We start from the raw sequence: 23,130 nt of genomic DNA on the forward strand, positions 1-23,130 counted from the left end.
TTATGTATTTGTGTGTGTTTCTGGTATATGCATAATATGTATATATTGCATAATGTGTACAAGATGTATGTTGTATGACATTCACGTGTATATTAATATTTATACATGTACATTGTATGTGTACATGTGCGTGTACACATATATCTACCTCTAAATTTCTTTAAGGTTCAGGAATATGATAAATATTAAGAATATAGAGAAGCATAGGAAAACATGTTAACTCATGCAAAATAAACTGACCAGAGTCAAGGAAAAAATATAATGGCTACAAATATGTAAATGAAAAGAAAGGAGAAAAAAAGGAATGCTTTATAATTTTAAAGAGCAAGATTGACCACAAAGAAATCACATCAGAAAGTCAACAAGTGTTTATTAAAGACTTACTATACACCAGGCACTGTGCTAAGCACTAGGAAAGAATAAATTAACAATTGATTACTCTTCTGGCTCTGAAGAAACAGAATACTATAAATATGTAACAATACATATAGTATCAGAATGGGTTGACATGTTGGTTAGTTTTCCTGAAATGCTTCCACCTCCCTCCTTTTAAAAGTTTTTGGTTACAAAAGATACCCCTCTGGGAATAAGAATAGGGTACACTTATATGTGGGTATGTGGAGGAGTATGTGTGTGTATTTATAATAATACCCATTTTTAAAAGTTTTTCAAAGTTCTTTCCTCACAGACTTTTGAAGTTGAATGATTAAATAAATATGTTTTGTTAGCATATTGGTGAACCAGATTATTTTTTCTTTTTTCCAGCTGTTTCCTGTGGCATTCCAGAATCTCCAGGAAATGGATCATTTATGGGTAATGAGTTCACTTTGGATAGTAAAGTGAATTATGAATGTAATGAAGGTTTCAGGCTAGAATCTAGTCAACAAGGAACAGCAACTTGTCAAGAAGATGGATTGTGGAGTAACAAAGGAAAGCCACCCACATGTAAACGTAAGTGTTCAAATATTTTTTAGCCTATCTTTCTAGGTTCAATTAGGAAAGTTATTCATGGGAAGTTTAACTTCTCATATCTGGAAGTATATCAGCATTAGAATTAAACTAATCATCTCTGCACAAAGTACCTTGAGATGTGGTGTCCTGTATATAGTGATAGTTTATGTTTGTTATATTATATTATACTATATAAGATTAGATTGTACATCATTTATTCTTTAGATGGAATGTAGATAACATGAAATAAGTCTGGAATTGGTAGACTTGAAGCATACTATGGAAGATCAATCAATCCATCAAGCAAAAAATTATTAAATGCATATTATATAACAGGGATAATATATTATAAGAGAAGGGAATGTATTTTTGAGAAAATACAGTATTTGCCCTCAAAGAGTTTAAATTCTAAGGAAGATCACAACATGGTCATATATAAGGGAATACAGTATATGTAAAATACCAGTGCAACTGGTAGGGGGAGCAGCTGGATGATAACACCTAAACTGAGTCTTGAAGGATCCAGAGTTTCCATAGATAGAGGTGACATGGTAGACAACTGTTACAAAGATATGAAAGGAATGAATATGTGCTATCTATACGGAAAAGTGAGTAGACTTATATGGCAAGATTATAGAGTATAGAGGGAAGAAATATAAGAACAAAAATAAATAATAAGACTTGAAAAAATAGGAGTCAAGTTGTAAAGACATTTTATTTACATGCCAACCAGAAGAATTTGTCTTTGATCCTACTGATTATAAGAATTAAGAATTTTTAAATTTTTTATCTCATAGGCAATAGGGAGACAAAGATTTTTTTTTTTTGACTGAGTGACAGTTAAGTTTCCATAGTAGGAGAATTATTTTGTCAGCTTTGTGAAAGATGGATTAGAGATTGATAAGAATGGACATAGAGAGACTAATTAGGAGGCTATTACAATACTTCAAGCCTTTAAAAAGAAGGAGCTAGCAATATGGAGAGACAAGGATATAAATAGGGATAGATAATGAGTAAGGAGTAAGTAAATGATTCAATGTATGTGGTGAGGAGGGAGAAGAATGAAAAATGACTCCAAAGTTCTCAATTAGAGCAATTGGAAGGATGGTGGTGACACCAACAGAAATCAGGAAAATGTATAGACATTAAATATGGTTTTAAATATGGTGAATTGAAGATGCCAGTAGGATATTCACACAGTGATGTTAAGCAGGTAATTGAATGTTGAATAATAGAGTAAGATAATTTGAAGGTGGAGATATATATATTTGAGAACTACACTGATAGATAAGGTTATAGGAGAAGATGGGATCTTGCAGGGAGAGAGGATGAAAAGAAAAGAGTTAAAATGATGAATTATCTAAAAGATATTATAAATAGCAAAGACATGTGGGAGAAAAAAAGCTAGGAGAGAATAATGTAATGTAAATCAAAGGAAGAGTATTTAAGAAAAAGGGGTGATCAAAGATACAAACCACTTGAATATTAAAAAGCATGCACATGACAAATATGAAATTATTGGAGATAGCAGTTTCAATAGGCTAGAGGTTTTAGAAGTCAAATTCCAAACCATTTAGATAGTGAGAACGTAGAGAAAATATGTATAGACTTAAAAAAAAAAGAAATTTGGAAGTAAAGGGAAGGGGAAATATACTGTGAGAATCAAGGAAATTGTATTTATTAGGTGTATGTTTTTGCATAAGCTACATAACATCTGTCCAGTTTAGATTTCCTATAATGTAAAATGGGGTTAATAATAGCACTTCATAATTGATGTTGTGAGATTTAAAAGAAGTAGCAAATATAAAGCTCTTCACAAACTTTAAATGTTACATAAATAATATACATTATTATCTGTCTGTTATCATCATTATCATTAGATTAGTGGAAATTTTTTTTGTTTTTGTTTTTTTTTGGACAGAAAAGATGAGCGTGTTTGTTAATTATAGGAAAAAAAGCAGTAATGGGGGAAATTTTCAAATTGAAACAAAGGGAAAGATTGATAAAAACAAGCTGCTTTGAGGAGGTGGGAAGGAATATGATTTGAAAGCAGAATCTTAGGAGTTTGCAGTGGTAAGAAAAAGCATAATTTAGCCCCTAAAAGTGGAAAGAAGAGCTAGATGAAAGCACAGAAATGTTTTAAACTGTCTTTAGGGACAAGGAGTTGCAGGTACTGTTGACAGGCCTCTCTTTAGATAAAGTCATGTCAAATCAAGAGCTTACCATGTGTCAGGCTCTGTACTAAAACACTAAAGGTCTAAAGAGGTTAAAATATAGTGTCTACTCTTGATGTGTTTTAAAAGGGAGACAATTGTGAATAAACAAGTTATGAAGGGGAAAATTAATAATAATCAATAGAGAAAGATACTAACATGAAGGAAGATCAGGAAAAGTTATAGATATCTTCAGTCTTTTCAGGAACATAGTAGATAGGGTTAATTCTTGTTTAAGAAAAAATGAAAGTAGTAGTGGATTTTGGGGGACTTTAACAGTGGATTGGATAACTACCTTGGAAATTATAAAACAGAACTCATTATTTTTCTCTTTTTCCCAGTTTCCCTATTACTATCAAGTGCTGTACCATCTCAACTCAGCCATCCAAGCTCAAAACCTTAATGTCATTGTTCACTACTTATAGCCACTCATCCTGTATATCTAATCTGTTATTGAATTTATATTTCCATCTTCACATCTAGGCTCTACAGTTCCTTTCTCTCTATTCAGACTTGCCCAATCCTTTGTTACCCTATGCTTGGATTATTACAATAGCTTTTTGGTTGGACTTTTTTGCCTTGAATTTCTTTCCACTCTTATTCATTATCTACCAAATGACCAACTATTACCAACAGGACCATATACACATTTAAAACCATTTATAACCTAGCCCATTCTCATTTTTTGAGACATTGTTTGCTTCTAAATGTTTAATCATTTTGCTACACTGGATAACTTGATATTCCTCATATAAAATGCACCATATCCTTTCTTAGAATGCTTAACCTCATTTCTGCTTTTGAATTCCTTCAAAAAATCCAAATCTAACTTTCTGCAGGAGGCATCTCTTACTTTATTCCAAAGGCTAATGCTTTCATATACCCTATGTATTTCTTCTTTGTATGTAGATATTTACATATTCTTTGTCTGTAGATAATTTTACATGTTTACATAGCAAGAATGTGAGCTCTTTGAGGGGAAGGATAGCAATTTTGCTTTCCTTTTTGTCTCTAAGCTTAGCATAGTTACTGGCATAAAGTAAATAGCTAATGAGTATTTGCTGATTGATTGACTGAAAAGAAAATATCTTCTGTAAAGGAGGGTCAAGGAAGATATTGCATTGAATTTTACATTTGAACTGAGTATTTTAGTCAGTATTGTGCAGAAAAAAAAAGGTGTAATGGCATGAGTAAAGATGTGGATGCAGAAATAAGGAACTATATTTAGGAAACACCAGATCATCTAGTTTGGCTGTAATACAAGATGTGTGAAAGATATTTTTGCAAGAAAACATTGGAAAGGAAGATTGGTACTAAATTTTGGATGACAAAAATATTTTAAGCATTATTGATTTGAAACAGAATCAGGAAAGAGAGGGGCAATTGAATAAGGGATAGAGGACAGGGAATATTAAAGTTCTTTATTACACAAAAAATCATAAAAAGTTAGAACTGGAAGGAATATGTGACCTCAGAAATTATGAGGACTGAATTCTTCATTTTGATACTGAAATGAAAGTAGAACCACTTGGTTTGGTCACTGATCTAGTGGTATCAGAGGCACAATACAAATATAAAACTTTTGATTCTAATTTCACTGTTCTTTCTGCTATTTCTTTCTGCACAATTCACCAGATCACATGTTAAGAAATTTTTAATAACTCTAAGAAAATAGAATGTTGATCATTTTTAGGACTGTCATCTAACTGGAGAAAAGTCTATCTAAAATGCATCACTATGTTTCCATCAGAAAAAAGACATCTACTTACATTTTAGCTAAGAATAGAAAACAAATTATCCCATTTGTCTTATCATCAATCTTTAGAAAAAGTGAGGATAATGTATTCATCCATTCAAAATGATGGTTAAATCATACAGAACATTTTTTTTGACCAATTCAGACCTGAGTTACATTTCCCTATTTTTAAAAATCATCCAATGTAGAGATTTCTGAGAAATATGGTTCACTCACATTGTCAAGACTCTAAAGTGACCCACCTAGTAGTTAAAATCTTAACAGGCCTTATAGTTTATCTCACTAAAGAGACTTCTCAAGTGTACTAATTTTTATTGTAATGACACATGGCTGGTAGCTAGAATTCTAGAAATGTATGTATAAATTGTATTTATACAATAGAATTAAAATTAAATTAATTCTTTTAATTTGTCACTTAATAGTAATATGTCTATTGGTTTTTATTTTAGTCTATTTGTTAATTACTAATTTTATTAATGGATATTCATTCACTAGAATAACTTTATTATTAGAAACAGTATTGCTAGGCATAAAGTTCTTTAAATACAAAGAGCCTTATAATTTGTGGGTAGATTAGGTTTAGATCTTAGGAGTCTAAAGGAAGGCTTGAAATTAAGTCTGACACATACTATATTTGTAATGATGAACTTCCTTTGTGGATTTTCTTACCTTCTCAATATTACTAAAATTACAAATTACAAATAAATGGCTGTGGAAAGAGCTAAATCTTTCTATCCTGATGAAATCACAGGGACTTCAGTCTTCATGTCATATCTTCTATTATATCAAATGATAGCAAATATATCATTTCCATTTACCCATACTGAAACTTCAATTGAAGATAATAATATTATTTTTATGTAGATTTTTCTGAATTTTATAAGCTATAAATTGACCTGAACTATGTTATTTTGTTAAGTCCAAAAATAAATCAAACTCATAAGTGGAGGAAGGAGGCACCTTTAATAGAGATAATGGGGTCCCAAGTAAACAGTCCATTATCTGAATATATGGATATTCATTAGGAAAACTTACAGAAAAGTATTTTTATACATTTAGCAGGAAAAGGGAGGACAGTCATATGAGTTAGCAGGACCAGGAGTCATTTTTAATAATCACACTAATTCTGGTTAATTCACCTTTGATAATCTAACTTGTCATCAATCTTAATGAATAGGACAAGGACATTGAGATCTAGCTCAAGCTAGGTTCAAAAGGTAAGATCTTAGTGTGGGGACTTAGGTTATGGTTCAGCTCTACTCTATGAAGAGTAAATACCTTAAAAGTAGGATTGTAATTACTAGAATTCTGATTTTATTAGAATTATTAAGAGGGAGTAGTACAAATAGATAATACTTATTATTAACAAATTTTTTTTGTCATTTTCATCTATTCTTTATAAAAATTCAAGTTTTTTAAATTGAATTTTGACTGAAAGCCAAGAGATATTTAATCACCAGAAAACATTCTTGCACATGTTTTTAAGTCACTAAAATAATTAAGTGAATAATTGGAATACAAAAAGTTGTGAAAATTGAAAGTTTAGCAATTAAAAGTTATTTAAATTTTGAAGGTACTTCTTCCACCCTCCCACTCCCTGCCAGATTGTGTTTTGTTCAGTGCCAGTTATACCTAGAAATTATTTGCTCATATATTAGTAATAAAAAACACCTTTATTTTAATATTTGAAAATCAATAAATACCAATTTTTCTCCCCTCTTCCAAAAGGTCAATTTTTTCCAAGTTTAATTAACTTTGGGGTAAGTAGATCTAATCACCATGTGAAAATTCCTTGGAATTTAAAACCTTGATATTTTCATTCTTTTTCTTTTCTTTGTTTGTTTAGTATTCTTAAATTATATTGATGATTCAGTAATCCAATGCTTTTTAAAATATATTCTTCCTAAATCAAACCTTTTAAATGATAGGTAACATGACACAGATCTATGATCCTTGAACTATTGAGGAGTCAGTAGATCAGTAGATTCTCTAGAGTGGAGTCATTTCAGTTTTGATAAGTAGTAAATTCTTCACACAAATGTAAATGGTAAATATATTATCTCATTCTACTTCTTGGTTTGCTAAAATGAAGGTTGTAATAAATAAATATAGTGAGGTTTGCACTCATTTAAGTAATATATATCCCTGAGACCAACGTTTGAGGCTCAATTCTTTTCATTTTAATTATTTACTTAGACTAGATATTATTTACTTAGACTAGTTTGGGATCATTGAAGACCTGATTTATACTGGTTATATAGTAAAACAAGGGAAGGGTCATTGGTATTAATGTCCTGGATTCCATGGTATAACAGGATGATAAATACATATGCATTATATACAGCATATTTAGAGGAAAATCATATTAAACAGTCAACTTCTGACTTAAAAAATGGGACTATTCTGAATTTGCAATTCATGAATTTTATAGGATATTTATATGTTTGTTTTTGCTTTCAACTTATCTTACAATTATTAGTAATGTAAGAAAAATCCAGAAGAAATTTGAACTTTATTAAATATTTAGTATAATATTCTTATGTATCTTATTCAAAGAGATTTGGTTAATAGAAAAAAGGGCTGATTTCCAGGTTTCTCTTTTAATATTATTCCACAAAATAAACTCTGAACATTATAGAATGGCTAGAGTATATTTTACAACTCTATTCAACAGATAGTATGAATAAACACTTCTAAAAGATATTATTATTATATATGTTTATTACTATCTGTAGAATACAAATTTTACCTTCACTCAACTTTGAAAATAAATCATTACTTTCAATATTGCTAGGAATATTTTTTGTTGAAACAATCCTGTATTCATTGTCATTTAATACTTATGTGATTATGAGGCTAAAAATCAGTGTCTAAAAGTTGTAATTAGTCCCAGAGATGATTTAGATCCTACTTTCTCAATAAAAGAATGACTTCTAAGGTATAAATTTAATAAGCATTTTTAATCAATCATTACAAGGCATGTTGGTGGCATAGATAGCGTGCTGGACTTGGAGTTAGGAAGACTTGAGTTCAAATCCAGACTCAAATACTTACTAGAAGTATGATTTCTGTACAAGTCACTTTACCTTTGCCACAGTTTCTTTCATTGTAAAATAGGGATAATAAGTTCACCTACCTCCTAGCATTGTTATGAGAATCAGCTAAGATACTTATAGAGATTTAAGGCACACAGTAAGCACTATATAAACACTTATTTCCTTCTTCTTCCCTATTGTTAAATGGTGATAATAAAAGTATTTCCCAGGGTTGTTTTTGTTTAAAATGAGATAATGTCTAAAAAGGATTTTGAAAACCTTAAACAATTATATAAATACTAATTCAGTATCATAATTATCCTTAAAGAACATATTCTAGGTATCACAATACCTACTAACAATAAATAATGAAGTGACATATGTAGATCATGGATTTAATAATGGTTATTAATCAGAAGACAATGGAAAAGTATGTTTTGAGTGTCAGCAGGTTAAAAAACATAACAAGTCAAGACAACAGACATTTATTAATGTTTTTATTATGTGCCAAATACTGCACTAAACACTAAAGATATAAATACTAATAAAAAGAAAGATCCCTGCCTTGGGAGTTTGAAGTCTTAAAGCTGAAAGGGATGAGAAGGTACATGGTGGAGAAAGAAGTCTGGAAAGTCAGGAGAAGGTTCCTATAGAAGAATGAAAGAGTGAACATAGATGGCTTAGGCCCCTTGTTTATACAGAGGCTCTGTGGCAAAAAAATGACCAACAAGAGGAAGGGGATATAGAGGGACACAGGAATCTTTCTTTGAAAAGGCTGCTGGAATATGATGACAAATGTGGGTTTAGGGTGAGATGATTGCTACAGCATGGTGGGAAGACATCTTTTGGGATGAGAATGATCCTGGGTAGTGGTGGAAAAAGTGGTCCAAAGAATCAAGAAGGATAGCGAGGAATAAAGGAGGAAAAATTTGAATAACAGATAATAAGGAAACAAAAAGAACTCAAAAATGTTACAACTGAAAAGATGAATTCACCATGTTGCAAGAATGATCGAAAATATCAACCTATGGTACAGTGTTTTCATATAATATATGTCATGGGCTAGAAACAAAGACCCTATGTTTTATTTCTTCTCATCCTAAGAAGAGAGAAAACTAATAGGACAATAGGACTTGACGGCTGGACTCTGTATCTGCAAAAGGAATTTTTAAAGTCTGGAGGGGAAAAGGAAAGAGATAGAAGATAAGGGAAAGAGGGATGTAGTAAAGTCTTCTTTTAATATACAGAGCATTGGTGATATCTGCAGGTCCCTTCCTCAAACCAAAGACTCTAAGTAAAACCATGAGAAGTTGAACAAATAAAAAGTAATAGACTCTGTGTGTATGTGCATGTGTATTTATTGCAGATGAAACTCAGGTGGCTAGAACCCTGAGAGGAAGACTGATAAGAGGGGCATGATGAAGGCATGGCATAATTCTGAGAGCTTCACAAAAAAGAATGAGTTTCCTACTATAGGGTTTTAATACCAACTCACTAGCCCATTGCTATGTAGTATTTGCTTTCCAATTGCAGGATAATTAAAAGCCATTCATATGTCTAATAACTATACTTCCAAGAACAAAATTATCATGAATTTGAGACTTTTTTCAATTTGTTACATCTAACAAGCCTGACAGAGAAAGGTGTTGGGCTGTAAGTTGAGGTTGTATTATATATACAATATTGAGGAGAAACAGTAAAGACTTCTAATATTTGGAATGGATTCCTTAGAGAACTTAGGAAAAATTATGTACAAAAGTTAGATAGGAGTGGCAAGTGCAGATGAATTGTGATCTACATCACTAGATTAAAAATCCACATCAGTGAAGTCACCTTGGAGTATTTTAGAATATACAAAATCTGTCAGCACTGAGGATTTAAAGATGGGAAACTGCTCTCAAGTTTATTATTATTGGATAATATAATATGTATAGAAGTAAGAAAATATAAATTCTATTTGAGATTAAATAAAGCAATTACAAGTCATATAGAGCACTTAATAATTTGAGGAATGTCGAAGGTCTAATATATGAGGTAACAAATGGTTTTGGGCCACTTCCTACATCATTCCAGTCATGTTGAAAACTTCCAGTGAGGTAGTATCCACTCTTTCTCAAGGAATCCCCTTCTACTTTTGAGTAGCTTTTAAGATACTTGTCTCCTTACATGGAGTCATAATCTGTCTCCAAATTTCAAACCATTTTGACTCTGAATGGCTAAAAGGAAAATCTAATATTTTTTCTATGCGATATTCCTTCAAATATTTGAAGACATATATTATGTCTTCCTCAAGTCTTGTCTTCAAACTCAAAATATCCCAAATTACTGCAACCATTCTTCCTCTGGCATGTCTTAAGGTTCTTCTCCTTTATGTGGTAGTTCTGTTATTTTTCAATAGTGTCTAGCTCTTTGTGACCTTATTCAGGATTTTCTTGGTAGAGATATTGGAATAATTTTCCATTTCCATTTATAGATGAGGACAATGAGGAAGATAGGGTTAAGTGACTTGCCCAGGGACAAGCACTTATAAAAAGTATATTAGATACTAATGAATATTAGTCTTCCTAACTCCAGACCTAGTGCTCTACTATACAACCTAGCTGTTCTCTTGTCTATATCATACCATAAATAGGACATGTGTAAGTGAACATATCTCTTTATTTTTTGTTTACAAGAAATTGTATTTTTGTTCATGCATCCTAAGATTTAATTATACAAAGCAATTTTAACCAAGAAGAGCTCTCCATTATCTATTATTACTATCAACAACTACATTGTTACACTACCTGGTTAGAAAACTGGAAATGTTGCTATTGTGATTTTTCCTCCTTTGAATGTACAATGCAAAATTTTGCATCCTTCTCACAAACATGCATTCACACAAAGAATATTGATTTATGTTGTAACAAGGAATTAAAATATGTTCTAAATGAAAAGAAAATATTTTGAAGATTTGATAATATTATCCAATGACATTGAATGACAGTTTATTCTACCACCTATTTTAATACATTGTTATCTGGTAATAGTCATAATTTAAATGTTTGTATCACTTTTTTGTTCATGATTAGAGCTTGAAATTAGTTTACTGGCTAATGAACATCTTTAGTCCTCTTTGGCCTACTAAAAAATTCAGTGTCAGAAAATTTATGATTCGAAAGAATTTTTTCTCAAACTGAATTCAGTGAACCATTGTTGACTCAGATTTCCTGGGAGAACATATGAAAGCAGTAGACATGGGGGATATGTGTGTGTGTGTGTGTGTGTGTGTGTATGTGTGTGTGTGTGTGTGTGTGTGTGTGTGTGTGTGTGTGTGTGTGTGTATTTAGATAGCTAGCTAGCTAGCTAGTGTTTGGTGTGGTGCTTAGTGATGAGGAGCAGGAAAGATTATCCCTCAAATACATCAGAAAATCATTTAAATACAATTGTTTTTGGCATCTTTTGTAATATCTGTCATTATAAAGGAAAACTATATTAAATCTTTTTAGGTTTGACAATTTAAATTGCTTTTCAGAACACAAAGAAAAAAATGATTGCATAAACTGTTATAAATCAAATAGTTATATTGATTAATGTGTTATTGATTTAAAAATAATGATAATGATACATAAGTGCCTGGTGTAAATAGTGCCAATTTGTAGAAAATAATGAAAAAAAGAAAAGACTTGGAATCTTAAAATGTTTGAGATAGAATGAACCTTAGAGGACCTCAGTGCCACTGCTCTCATTTTACTGATGAGAAAAGTAAGGTCTTTATACATAAAAATACATAAGAACTGAGTCTAATTTGTAAGAATACAAGTCAAGTCCTCAATTGATAAATGGTGAAAGGATATGAACAGTCCATTTTCAGACAAAGAAATTAAAGCCATTTATAATCATATTTAAAAAAAACTCTAAAGCACTAATGGGTAGAGAAATACAAATTAAAACAGCTCTGAAGTGTTACCTCACACCTATCAGATTGGCTAAGATGACAGAAAGAGAGCATGATAAATGTTGGAGGGTCTGTGGGAAAACTGGCATACTAATGCACTGTTGTAGAATTGTGAACCAATCCAGCCATTCTAAAGAGCAATTAGGAACTGTGCCTAAAGGGTTATAAAACAGTGCATACTTTTTGATTCAGCAGTGTTTCTACTGGGTCTGCATCCCAAGGAAATTATAAAGGGAAAAGGACCCATATGTGCAAAAATGTTTGTAGCATTTTTTTTTTTTTTTTTTGTGGTGGCAAGGAATTGGAAATCAAGGGAATGTCTGAATGTCCATCAATTGGGGAATGGCTGAAGAAGTAATGGTATATAAATATAAAGGAATATTATTATTCTATAAGAAATGATGAGCAAACTGATTTCAGAAAAGCCTAGAAAGACTTACATGAACTGATGCTGAGTGAAGTGGGCAGAACTAGGACAACATTGTATACAGTAATAATGAGATTAAATGATGTTCAACTATAATAGACATAGTTCATCTCTAAGACAATTCCAATAGATTTTGGATGGAAAATGCCATCAACATCTAGAGACTGTGTGAGGATCCAAGCATACTATTTTTGTCTTTTGTTTCTTTGCTCTTTCTTGTGGTTTTCCTCTTTTGTTCTAATTTTTCTTTCTCAACATGATGAATATGGAAATATATTTAACATGCATGTACATGGATGTTTGATCTAAGAGACATGACCAAATGACCATCCTTTCATTAACAATCTGGCTATGGTGTTATTAATAAAATAATTAAATTCTCCACACAGCATGTTTCTTGAACTTTTCAAAATGTCTCAGTTATGGTACCAACACATGGGATTTTGGAAGAAAAGAGACTAATTTGGCTTAGGGTCTTTTAGATTTCTTCACTTATGGAGAGGCCCTTTCCTGATAATCTCTTAAGATTTTGACTCTGTTCAATCTAAAACTTCTGATTCTAACTTTCAATTCTTTCTGGGCAAGCATATATGTATTTATATCTGTTCTAAGTGTTTGAACTATATTCTTTCTGAATTACTATAAACAGTAAGTGTGATCTCTTTGACATAAGTATGATATTTCTATTGTGAAGGATTTGGGAATGAATTTTGAATGCATTGTGGAATAGGAACCTGCATTAGTCAATTTGTGAAAAAGTTTGGTCCAAAGTTTCTTGCAGTTCATGTAGAAGAGCCCTAGTCATCTGGCAGGAGATAATAGTGTTCAGCTAAAGAGAGCTTCTGAGAGTTCCGTTTTAGTAGGACTCTAGGATAGAACTAAGGACATTATACTGTATGCTCTTATCTGAATTGTCTCATCTTTAAATTTTTTGGGTCACTAAGGCTATTTAATTTGCTTCTGTCCATTTGTGTTAGACTTTCTAATTAACTTGTTAAGAAGATGAAAAACCATCAGCATAGCACTATTCCATGTAGTACATGTAATGAGCTTTATTTTTTAGCTTAATTCTGAAAGATCTAGACAACAGTCCAAAGATACCAAGGGGTGACTTGGGAAAGTTTATTATTATTATTTTTACTCCAAAGTGACATGAATTCAGGTTTAGGCTTTTTAAAAAATGAGTAAAAAAATGAAGAAAATGATTGATAGCTTCTATACAGAAAGAGAGTGGGTTTCCAACCCTGAGAAGACTAATAGCAAACAGCCTCCAGACAATACCCCAAATAACACTCTCCTAGAAGATTCTATTAAAAATCTCAAAAGAGAGTTAGAAGAAAAATGGTGAAAGGAAAGAGAAGCTATGCAAGAGGGTAACAACTTCCTGAAATGTGAATTGGAAAAGGTAAACAACTTCCTGAAATGTGAATTGGAAAAGGTAAAGGGGATGTGGGATAACAGGGACACTGATACATTGTTGGTGAAATTGTGAATACATCCAGCCATTCTGGAGAGCAATTTGGAACTATGTTCAAAAAGTTATCAAACTGTGCATACCCTTTGATCCAGAAGTGTTACTACTGGGATTATATCCCAAAGAGAACTTAAAGAAGAGAAAGAGACGTGTATGTGCAAGAATGTTTGTGGCAGCCCTCTTTGTAGTGGCCAGAAACTGGAAACTACATAGATGCCCATCAATTGTAGAATGGCTGAATAAATTGTGGTATATGAATATTATGGAATATTATTGTTTTATAAGAAATGACCAGCAGGATAGTTTCAGAAAGGCCTGGAGAGACTTACATGAACTGATGCTGAGTGAAATGAGTTGGATCAGGAGATCATTGTATACTTCAACAACAATACTATATGATGATCAATTCTGATGGACATGGCCCTCTCCAACAATGAAATGAACCAAATCAGTTCCAATAGAGCAGTAATGAATGAAACCAGCTACACCCAGCAAAAGAACTCTAGGAGATGACTATGAACCACTACATAGAATTCCAAATCCCTCTAATTTTGTCCGTCTGCATTTTGGATTTCCTTCACAGGCTAATTGTACACTATTCCAAAGTCCAATTCTTTTTGGACAGCAAAACAATTGTTTGGTCATGTATGTATATATATATATATATATATATATATATATATATATATATATATATTGTATTTAATTTATACTTTAACATATTTAACATGTATTGGTCAACCTGCCATCCTGGGGGAGGAAGGTAGAAGGGGAAAAATTAGAAGAAAATGTTTGGTAATACCCATGAATATATCTTGTAAATAAAAACTATTAAAATTAAACATAATATATTCCCTTATGAGATTTCTGGGGATGGAGCCAAGATGGAGAAGAGCAGACAAGGGTCCATGTAACTGTCTCTAACCTTCTCTCAAACCAATAGTAGATTAATCCTCTAACCTGGTTTTGACATCAAAGAATCCACAAATATTTGGAGTACAACACATTTCTAGGAGAAGATATCTTGGAAGAACTTCAGAACAGGTCTGTTTCAATTGGGTAGGAGAATAGTGAGCTGGACCTAGATCCTAGTATAGGTGACCAGGCAAGAACTGGAGCAGAGAGTCAGAGCCTTGTATCTTCTGGGAATCTTCTGTGAGCCTCTTAGGCCACTCTGTCCTGGTTGCAAGTCTGGTTTGGCTGATTTGCCTTTTGTAAAAGACAAATTGTAAACCACTGAGCCCCAGGAAGACCACTGGACTAGCTGCCATTACCTAGCACTGGAAAATAATCAGCACAACTGCCCCCGGGGCAAATTAAAGCAGCTGTCCTTCCTTTGTATTGAACAGACCTCAAGCCTTTAAAAAGATGAATAAAAAACAAAAAAGAACTCTTATCATAGACAACTTTTATGGAGATAGAGAAGAATAGACCTCAAATCTTGAGGTTCCTAAAGGAAAAACAACTCCAGAAGAAGCCCTAAAGAAACCTTAAATTAGCTTTGGTTCCCATTTTACATGGCTTTCTTTGAAAACTGCATAAAGGATTTCAAAAGAGATAGAAGAAAAATGGCGAAATGAAATGAGATCATTGCAAAAAGGAATGAAAAAAACGGAAAAACAATGCAATGAACAAAAAAATTTAATTGACCATTTTCAAAAGGAGCTAAAATAGTAAATGAAGAAAATAATACACTAAAAATTAGAATTGAAAAAAATGGAATTGAATGACTCAATAAAACTTCAAGAATCATTCAAGCAAAAACAAAAAAAAATTTAAAAAAGAAAATATGAAATATCTCCTAGGAAAAACAATTGACTTGGAAAATAGATCTAGGAGAGACAATCTAAAGATTATTGGGTTTCCTGAAAGCCATGATGAAAAAAAGAATCTGGACATTATTTTACAAGAAATCATAAAAGAAAACTGCCCTGATATTTTAAAATTATAAGGTAAAATAGCCATCAAAAGAATCCACCAATCACCTCCTGAAAAAGACCCCAATTAAATCCTCAAGGAATATATTGGCTAAATTTCAGAACTACTGTACCAAGGAAAAGATTGCAAGCAGCCAGAAAGAAACAATTTAAATACCAGGAGCTACAATTAGGATTACCCAGGGCATAGCAGCTTTCACCTTAAAGAATCAAAAGGCCTTGAATTTGATATTCCAAAAAGCAAAGGAACTGGGTTACAGTCAAGAATAAGCTATCCAGCTAAAATGAGCATTATCTTTCAGGGAAGAAGATGGGCATTCAATGATATAGGTGAATTTCACCTATTTCTAATGAAAAGACCAGAACTGAAAATTTTGATCTCCAAATACAGAACTCAAGAGAAGCATAAAAAGGTAAAAAGGAAAGAACTCTTGAGAACTCTTTTTCTGTTATGATTATACTTAGAGAATGTGGGTATAATTTGATTTTATTATGATAATATGAAAAAGAACCTAGAGGTGGAAAGGGAATCATACTGGAAGAAACAGGGAAAGGAGGTTAAATAAGGGAACATACATCTCATGAAGAGGCAAAGAAAACCTATTATAATTGAGGGAAATAAGGGAGGGGGATGAGCAATTGTGTGAATCTTACTTTCATCAGATTTGGCACTAAGAGAATACAAGTTGTATTTGGTATCATAAGGAAACTTGTCCACCTTATAAGGAAGTAGGATGGAAAGGAGGAAACGAAAGGGAGAGACTAGTAGAAAAGAAAACAGATTAAGGGAAAGGTGTAAAAAAGGAGGAGAAGCATTAAAGGAGGAGGACTGTTTGAGGAAGTGACCATCAAAAGCAAATTACTGGGGAGGAAGGAAAGGGGATAGGGAAAAGAAAAGCATAATCTACAGTTAAAAAAAAAAGATGGCAGGAAATACAGAATTAGTTATTTTAACTGTGAAGGTGAATGGGATGAATTTCCCCATAAAATGGAAGCAGATAGCAGGCTCAATTAAAAACCAGAATCCTACAATATATCATTTACAAGAAATACATATAAAGCATAGTGATACATATAGTGTGAAGGTAAAGGGCTGAAGCAGAATATATTATGCTTCATGTGAGAAAAAAAAAAGCAGGGCTAGCAATCATGATCTCAAATCAAGTAAAAGCAAAGATAGATCTAGTTAAAAGAGATAAGGAAGGAAACTATATCTTACTAAAGAGTACCTACCATATATTGCAGGGGTCCAGCCTTTGCAGGTGGTCCAGGGATTAAGCAGGAAGAATAGAGTCAATGTCAAAGGAAGACAGGAGTTGTGGGGTAGTTTGAGTGAGGAACTGATGGAAGTGATGCTCCCACTTCTCTCAGGCTCCTTCAGGCTTTATTTTTATACTATATCATGATCATATAATTTTCTTTAGAACAACATAGTCTTTAGACATGTGTCTGACTTATTGACCTTTATATGTTATTACATATAATATTTAATATTTGAGTAAATTTTTTATGGTTAAGTGTTAATTATTGATTATATTATGTGAAGTGAATAATGAAAAGGTAAATGTTATACAAGGTTAAATGTCAGTGAATTTTGTTAGTTTACTTAGGTCTTCTTGTAAATTCTATGGATTATTTGATTCCTCTATTTCCCTGACTTGGAACTGTGTATATAGGCATTTAGAGCAATCCCTAATTATACTTTAGCCATCTTTTGGTTGCTAGACATTCTGATCTTTTCTGAGTATAAATTGGTAAACACCATTATTTCCTAGACCTTTGTATTCTCTCCCATAGTGACAATGCTGTACACATTTGATCTCAGTGCTGGGGTTTGCCAATCAGTTTAGAGACTGCAGCTCCCAACAATAGATAATGAAGCAATATCAATACTAAACATAAATGAACCAAGTGGTATAGCATGGAAATTCCTAGAGGAGAAGTTAAGAGAGATGCAAGAAGAAATAGATGGCAAAATTATACTATTGACCATGTGTTAGAGCATAAAAACCCTAAAATCAAATGCAGAAAGTAAGAAGTAGTAAATGAATTTTTTTTCAGATTATGGTGCAATAAAAATCACATATGCTATAAGGCCAGGAGAAAATAGACCAAAAAGTAATTGGAAACTAAAAAATCTCATTGTAAAGAATGATGGGTTAGAGTTACAAAGAGAAATTCCATTTAAAGTAAATACTGATAGTATAAAATATTTAGGAATCTATCTGCCAAGGGAAAATTAGAAACTATATGAGCAAAACTACAAAACACTTTCCACACAAATTAAAAAAATATTAAATGCTCTTGGACATGGCGAGCAAAAATGATAAAGATGACAAGATTACCTAAACTAATCTATTTATTTAGCACTATATCAATCAGACTCGCCCCAAAAAAATTTTTTTTAATTCAATTTTCCAAATTATCCCCTCCCTCCCTCCACTCCCTCCCCCTGATGACAGGTAATCCCATACATTTTACATGTGTTACAATATAACCTAGATACAATATATGTGTGTAAATACCATTTTCTTGTTGCACATTATTAGCTTCCGAAGGTATAAGTAACCTAGGTAGATAGACAGTAGTGCTAACAATTTACATTCACTTCCCAGTGTTTCTCCTCTGGGTGTAGCTACCTCTGTCCATCATTGATCAACTGGAAGTGAGTTGGATCTTCTCTATGTTGAAAATTTCCACTTCCATCAGAATACATCCTCATACAGTATTGTTGTTGAAGTGTATAGTGATCTTCTGGTTCTGCTCATTTCACTCAGCAACAGTTGATGTAAGTCTCTCCAAGCCTCTCTGTATTCCTCCTGCTGGTCATTTCTTACAGAGCAATAATATTCCATAACCTTCATATACCACAATTTACCCAACCATTCTACAATTGATGGACATCCATTCAACTTCCAGTTTCTAGCTACAACAAAAAGAGCTGCCACAAACATTTTGGCACACACAGGTCCCTTTCTGCTCTTTAGTATTTCTTTGGGATATAAGCCCAGTAGTAGTACTGCTGGGTCAAAGAGTATGCACAGTTTGACAACTTTTTGGGCATAGTTCCAAATTGCTCTCCAGAATGGCTGGATTCTTTCACAACTCCACCAACAATGTATCAGTGTCCCAGTTTTCCCACATCCCCTCCAACATTCATCATTATTTGTTCCTGTCATCTTATCCAATCTGACAGGTGTGTAGTGGTATCTCAGAGTTGTCTTAATTTGCATTTCTCTGATCAGTAGTGATTTGGAACACTTTCATATGAGTGGAAATAGTTTCAATTTCATCATCTGAGAATTGTCTGTTCATATCCCTTGACCATTTATCAATTGGAGAATGGTTTAGTTTCCTATAAATCAGGGTCAGTTCTTTATATATTTTGGAAATGAGACCTTTATCAGAACCTTTACTTTTAAAAATATTTTCCCAATTTTTACTTCCTTTCTGATCTTGTTTGCATTAGTATTGTTTGTACAGAAAATTTTTAGTTTGATGTAATCAAAATATTCTATTTTGTGATCAATAATGATCTCTAGTTCTCCTCTGGTCATAAATTCCTTCCTCCTCCACAGGTCTGAGAGGTAGACTATTCTCTGTTCCTCTAATGTATTTATGATCTCATTCTTTATGCCTAAATCATGGACCTATTTTGATCTTATCTTGGTATAAGGTGTTAAGTGTGGATCCATATCTAATTTCTGCCATACTAATTTCCAGTATTCCCAACAGTTTTTTCCGAATAATGAATTTTTGTCCCTAATGTTGGTATCTTTGGGTTTGTCAAAGATTAGATTGCTATAGATGTACCCTTTTTTGTCCTTTGTATCTAATCTGTTCCACTGCTCTACCAGTCTATTTCTTAGCCAGTACCAAATGGTTTTTGTGACTGCTGCTATATAATATAGCTTTAGATCAGGTACACTTAGACCACCTTCCTCTGACTTTTTTTTTTTTTTTCATTAGTTCCCTTGCAATTCTCGACCTTTTATTCTTCCATATGAATTTTGTTGTTATTTTTCTAGGTCATTAAAATAGTTTCTTGGGAGTCTGATTGGTATAGCACTAAATAAATAGATTACTTTGGGGAGTATTGTCATCTTTATTATATTCGCTCGGCCTATCCAAGAGCACTGAATGTCTTTCCAATTATTTAAATCTGACTTTATTTTTGTGGCAAGTGTTTTGTAATTTTTCTCATATAATTCCTGACTATTCTTTGGTAGATGGATTCCCAAATACTTTATACTCTCAACATTTGTTTGGAATGGAATTTCTCTTTGTATCTCTTGCTGTTACATTTTGTTAGTGATATATAAGAATGCTGAGGATTTATGTGGATTTATTTTGTATCCTGCCACTTTGCTAAAATTCTGAATTATTTCTAATAGCTTTTTAGCAGAGTCTTTGGGGTTCTCTAAGTATACCATCATGTCATCTACAAAGAGTGATAGTTTGATTTCCTCATTTTCTACTCTAATTCCTTGAATCTCTTTCTCGGCTCTTATTGCCGAGGCTAGCGTTTCTAGTACTATATTGAATAGTAATGGTGATAATGGGCAACCTTGTTTCACTCCTGATCTTACTGGGAAAGGTTGCAGTTTATTTCTATTGCATATTATGCTTACTGACGGTCTTAAATATATGCTCCTGATTATTCTAAGGAATAATCCATTTATTCCTATACTCTCAAGAGTTTTTAGTAAGTATGGATGTTGGATTTTGTCAAATGCTTTTATATTCCTTTCTATTGCCATTCAGTTTTCTCCAAAGATCTATCATACCTAGTTTTTCTAATGTTCTATTTACTTTTTAAATTTCTTTCTTATTTCTTTGTGGTTTGATTTGTCTAAATCTGAGAGTGCAAGGTTGAGATCTCCCACTATTATAGTTTTACTGTCTATTTCTTCTTGCAACTCTCTTAACTTTTCCTTTAGAAAGTTAGATGCTTTACCACTTGGTGCATATATGTTTAGTATTGATATGGCTTCATTGTTTATGCTCCCTTTTAGCAGGATATAATTTCCTTCCTTATCTCTTTCAATTAGATCAATTTCTGCTTTTGCTTGATCTGAGATAAGGATGGCAACTCCTGCTTTTTTGGCTTTAGCTGAAGCATAATAGATTCTGCTCCAACCTTTTACCTTTACTCTATATGTATCTCCCTGCTTTAAGTGTGTTTCCTATAAACAAGATATTGTAGGGTTCTGATTTTTGATCCAGTCTGCTATCCGTCTCCGTTTGATGGGAGTGTTCATCCTATTCACATTTACAGTTAAAATTTCTAATTCTGTATTTCCTGCTATCATATTATCCCCAGATTATGCTTTTTCCCTTGACCCCCTGAACCCCTTCCCCAATATTTAATTTATAGACCCCCCTTGGGATGCGCAGCCCTCCCCCCCTTTTTTATAGTATCCCTCCCACCTCCCTCCACGTCCCTTCCCTTATTCTCCTTTTCCTTTTCCCTTTTCCTCTCCCCCATTTTAATGAGGTGAGAGAGAATTCTCTGAAAAACAAATATAACAATTATTTACTCTTTGAGCCTCCTCTGATGAGAGTAAGATTTACACAATGATTCTCCCCCTCTCTAAATTCCCTCAGATATGGTGTATTTTGTATGCCTCTTCCTAGGATGTAGTTTCCCTCTTTTTATCACTCCCTCCCCTTTTTCTGATACTACCCCCTTTCCTTTACTACACACCCTCCTTTTTTTTCTTTTATATCAGTAAAATCAAATTATCCATGCATACTTTCTATATACCCACAACAGAGATATAGTTCTCAAGGGTTCTGTGTACCTTTTTCTGTTTCTCTTCAGTCTTGTGGAATATCAGGTTCCAGGCCCTTCTATCTTTTAATGTGGAGGCAGCCAGATCTTGTGTGACCCTTATTGTGGCACCTTGGTATTTAAATTGTTTTTTTCTAGCTGCTTGCAAGATTTTCTCCTTTGTGTGGTAATTCTACAGCTTAGCCACAATATTCCGTGGTGTTCTTTTTTTAGGGTCTATTTCAGAAGGAGTTCGATGAATTCTTTCAACATCTACTTTCCCCTCTGATTCTATTATCTCTGGACAGTTCTCTTTGATAATTTCCTGTGAAATAGAATCTAGGCTCTTTTTTTGGTCATAGTTTTCGGGAAGTCCAATGATCTGCAGATTATCTCTCCTAGATCTATTTTCCAGGTCTATAGATTTTCCCAGTAAGTATTTGACATTATTCTCCAGCTTTTCATTTTTTTTTTTTTTGTTGTTTTATTTGCTACTTTTTTTTTTTTTGTTTTGTTTGACTGATTCTTGGGTTCTCAATGAATCATTCATTTCTATTTGTTCCATCCTGAATTTTAATGAGTTATTTTCTTCATTCACAGTTTTTAGTTCTTTTTGTAAATGCCCAATTTTGTTTTTAAATGAGTTATTTTGCTCTATTGAATTTTTTTCCATTTCCCTAATTTTTTTTTGAGAATTATTTTCTTTTTCCAATTCAGAAATTCTATTTTCTTGAGACTTTTTTATCTTCTCCAATTCAGAAATCCTACTTTCCTGTGATTTTTTTACCTTTTCTAATTCACTAATTTCGTTTCCCTGTATCTCCTGTGAATTCTTTATTTTTTCCAACTCCAATTTCAGAACGTTTTATGCTCTATCATAGCTTCTCTTTCCTTTCCCCATTTTTCTTCAAACTCTCTTAACTTTTTAATAGCCTCTTCAAGGAGAGAGTTATGTGATGGGGGGCAGGAATCGTTCCCCTTTAGGTTGTTATCTGCTGACTCTCTGCTGTTAACTTCCTCGGGGTTGGATACCCGCTCTTTCTCTGTGTAGAAGGAATCTATGGTTTTTCTTGGCTTTTTGCTCATACTTAAAAAATCTTTTGGGGTCTGTCCCTGAGGTAGGAAATTATTTATTTATTTCTTTACCAGATTCCTCCCAGACCAGTTGGATGCAGGGGCCCCTGTGCCTGAGCTAAGAGAGAGCTCTGGGAGAGAGTTCCCAACCCCCTCCCTGGAAGTACCTCAGAGGTGATCAGCACTGCTGTGCTTTGAGGGCACTGTGTTGTAACGGCTTCCCTGAGGTTTGAGACTGAACAGTAAAGGCGACTCAAAGCCTAGCCTATGCATCCCGGTGGGTCATGGATGTCTGCAGCAGGTGACGTGAAAAGCCCCTGCACTCAAACTGGAAGTGTCTGCCAGAAACCACGGTCCCTAGTTCAAAGGTTCTGCTTTTCTGGGACTTCCGTTCCACAGCCTCCACCCAAGCTAGGCACTATGAGTTACTGCCCCGCCCACTTTTCAATCTCTTAACTACCCCCAGGTGAAAGCCTGGATTGCCTTTGTCGGCCACACCCCCAGTGCCGGGATCTGCTGAGTCACCCCCGGGATCCGGGAAGATCCAATCTGG

At 33.3% G+C, this 23,130-nt stretch overlaps 1 protein-coding gene across 1 annotated transcript in view; it reads left to right on the forward strand.

The window, feature by feature from the left end:
- The window catches only part of CSMD1 (CUB and Sushi multiple domains 1), a 2,669,009-nt gene that overhangs the window by 2,471,766 nt on the left and 174,113 nt on the right, over positions 1–23,130 (forward strand). The window contains 1 exon segment of the mRNA XM_074287957.1: positions 766–951. Coding sequence (XP_074144058.1) covers positions 766–951 — 186 coding nt within the window.

The sequence above is a fragment of the Sminthopsis crassicaudata genome, chromosome 2 (assembly GCF_048593235.1).
Source record: "Sminthopsis crassicaudata isolate SCR6 chromosome 2, ASM4859323v1, whole genome shotgun sequence".
In the NCBI taxonomy this organism is placed as follows: Eukaryota; Metazoa; Chordata; class Mammalia; order Dasyuromorphia; family Dasyuridae; genus Sminthopsis; species Sminthopsis crassicaudata.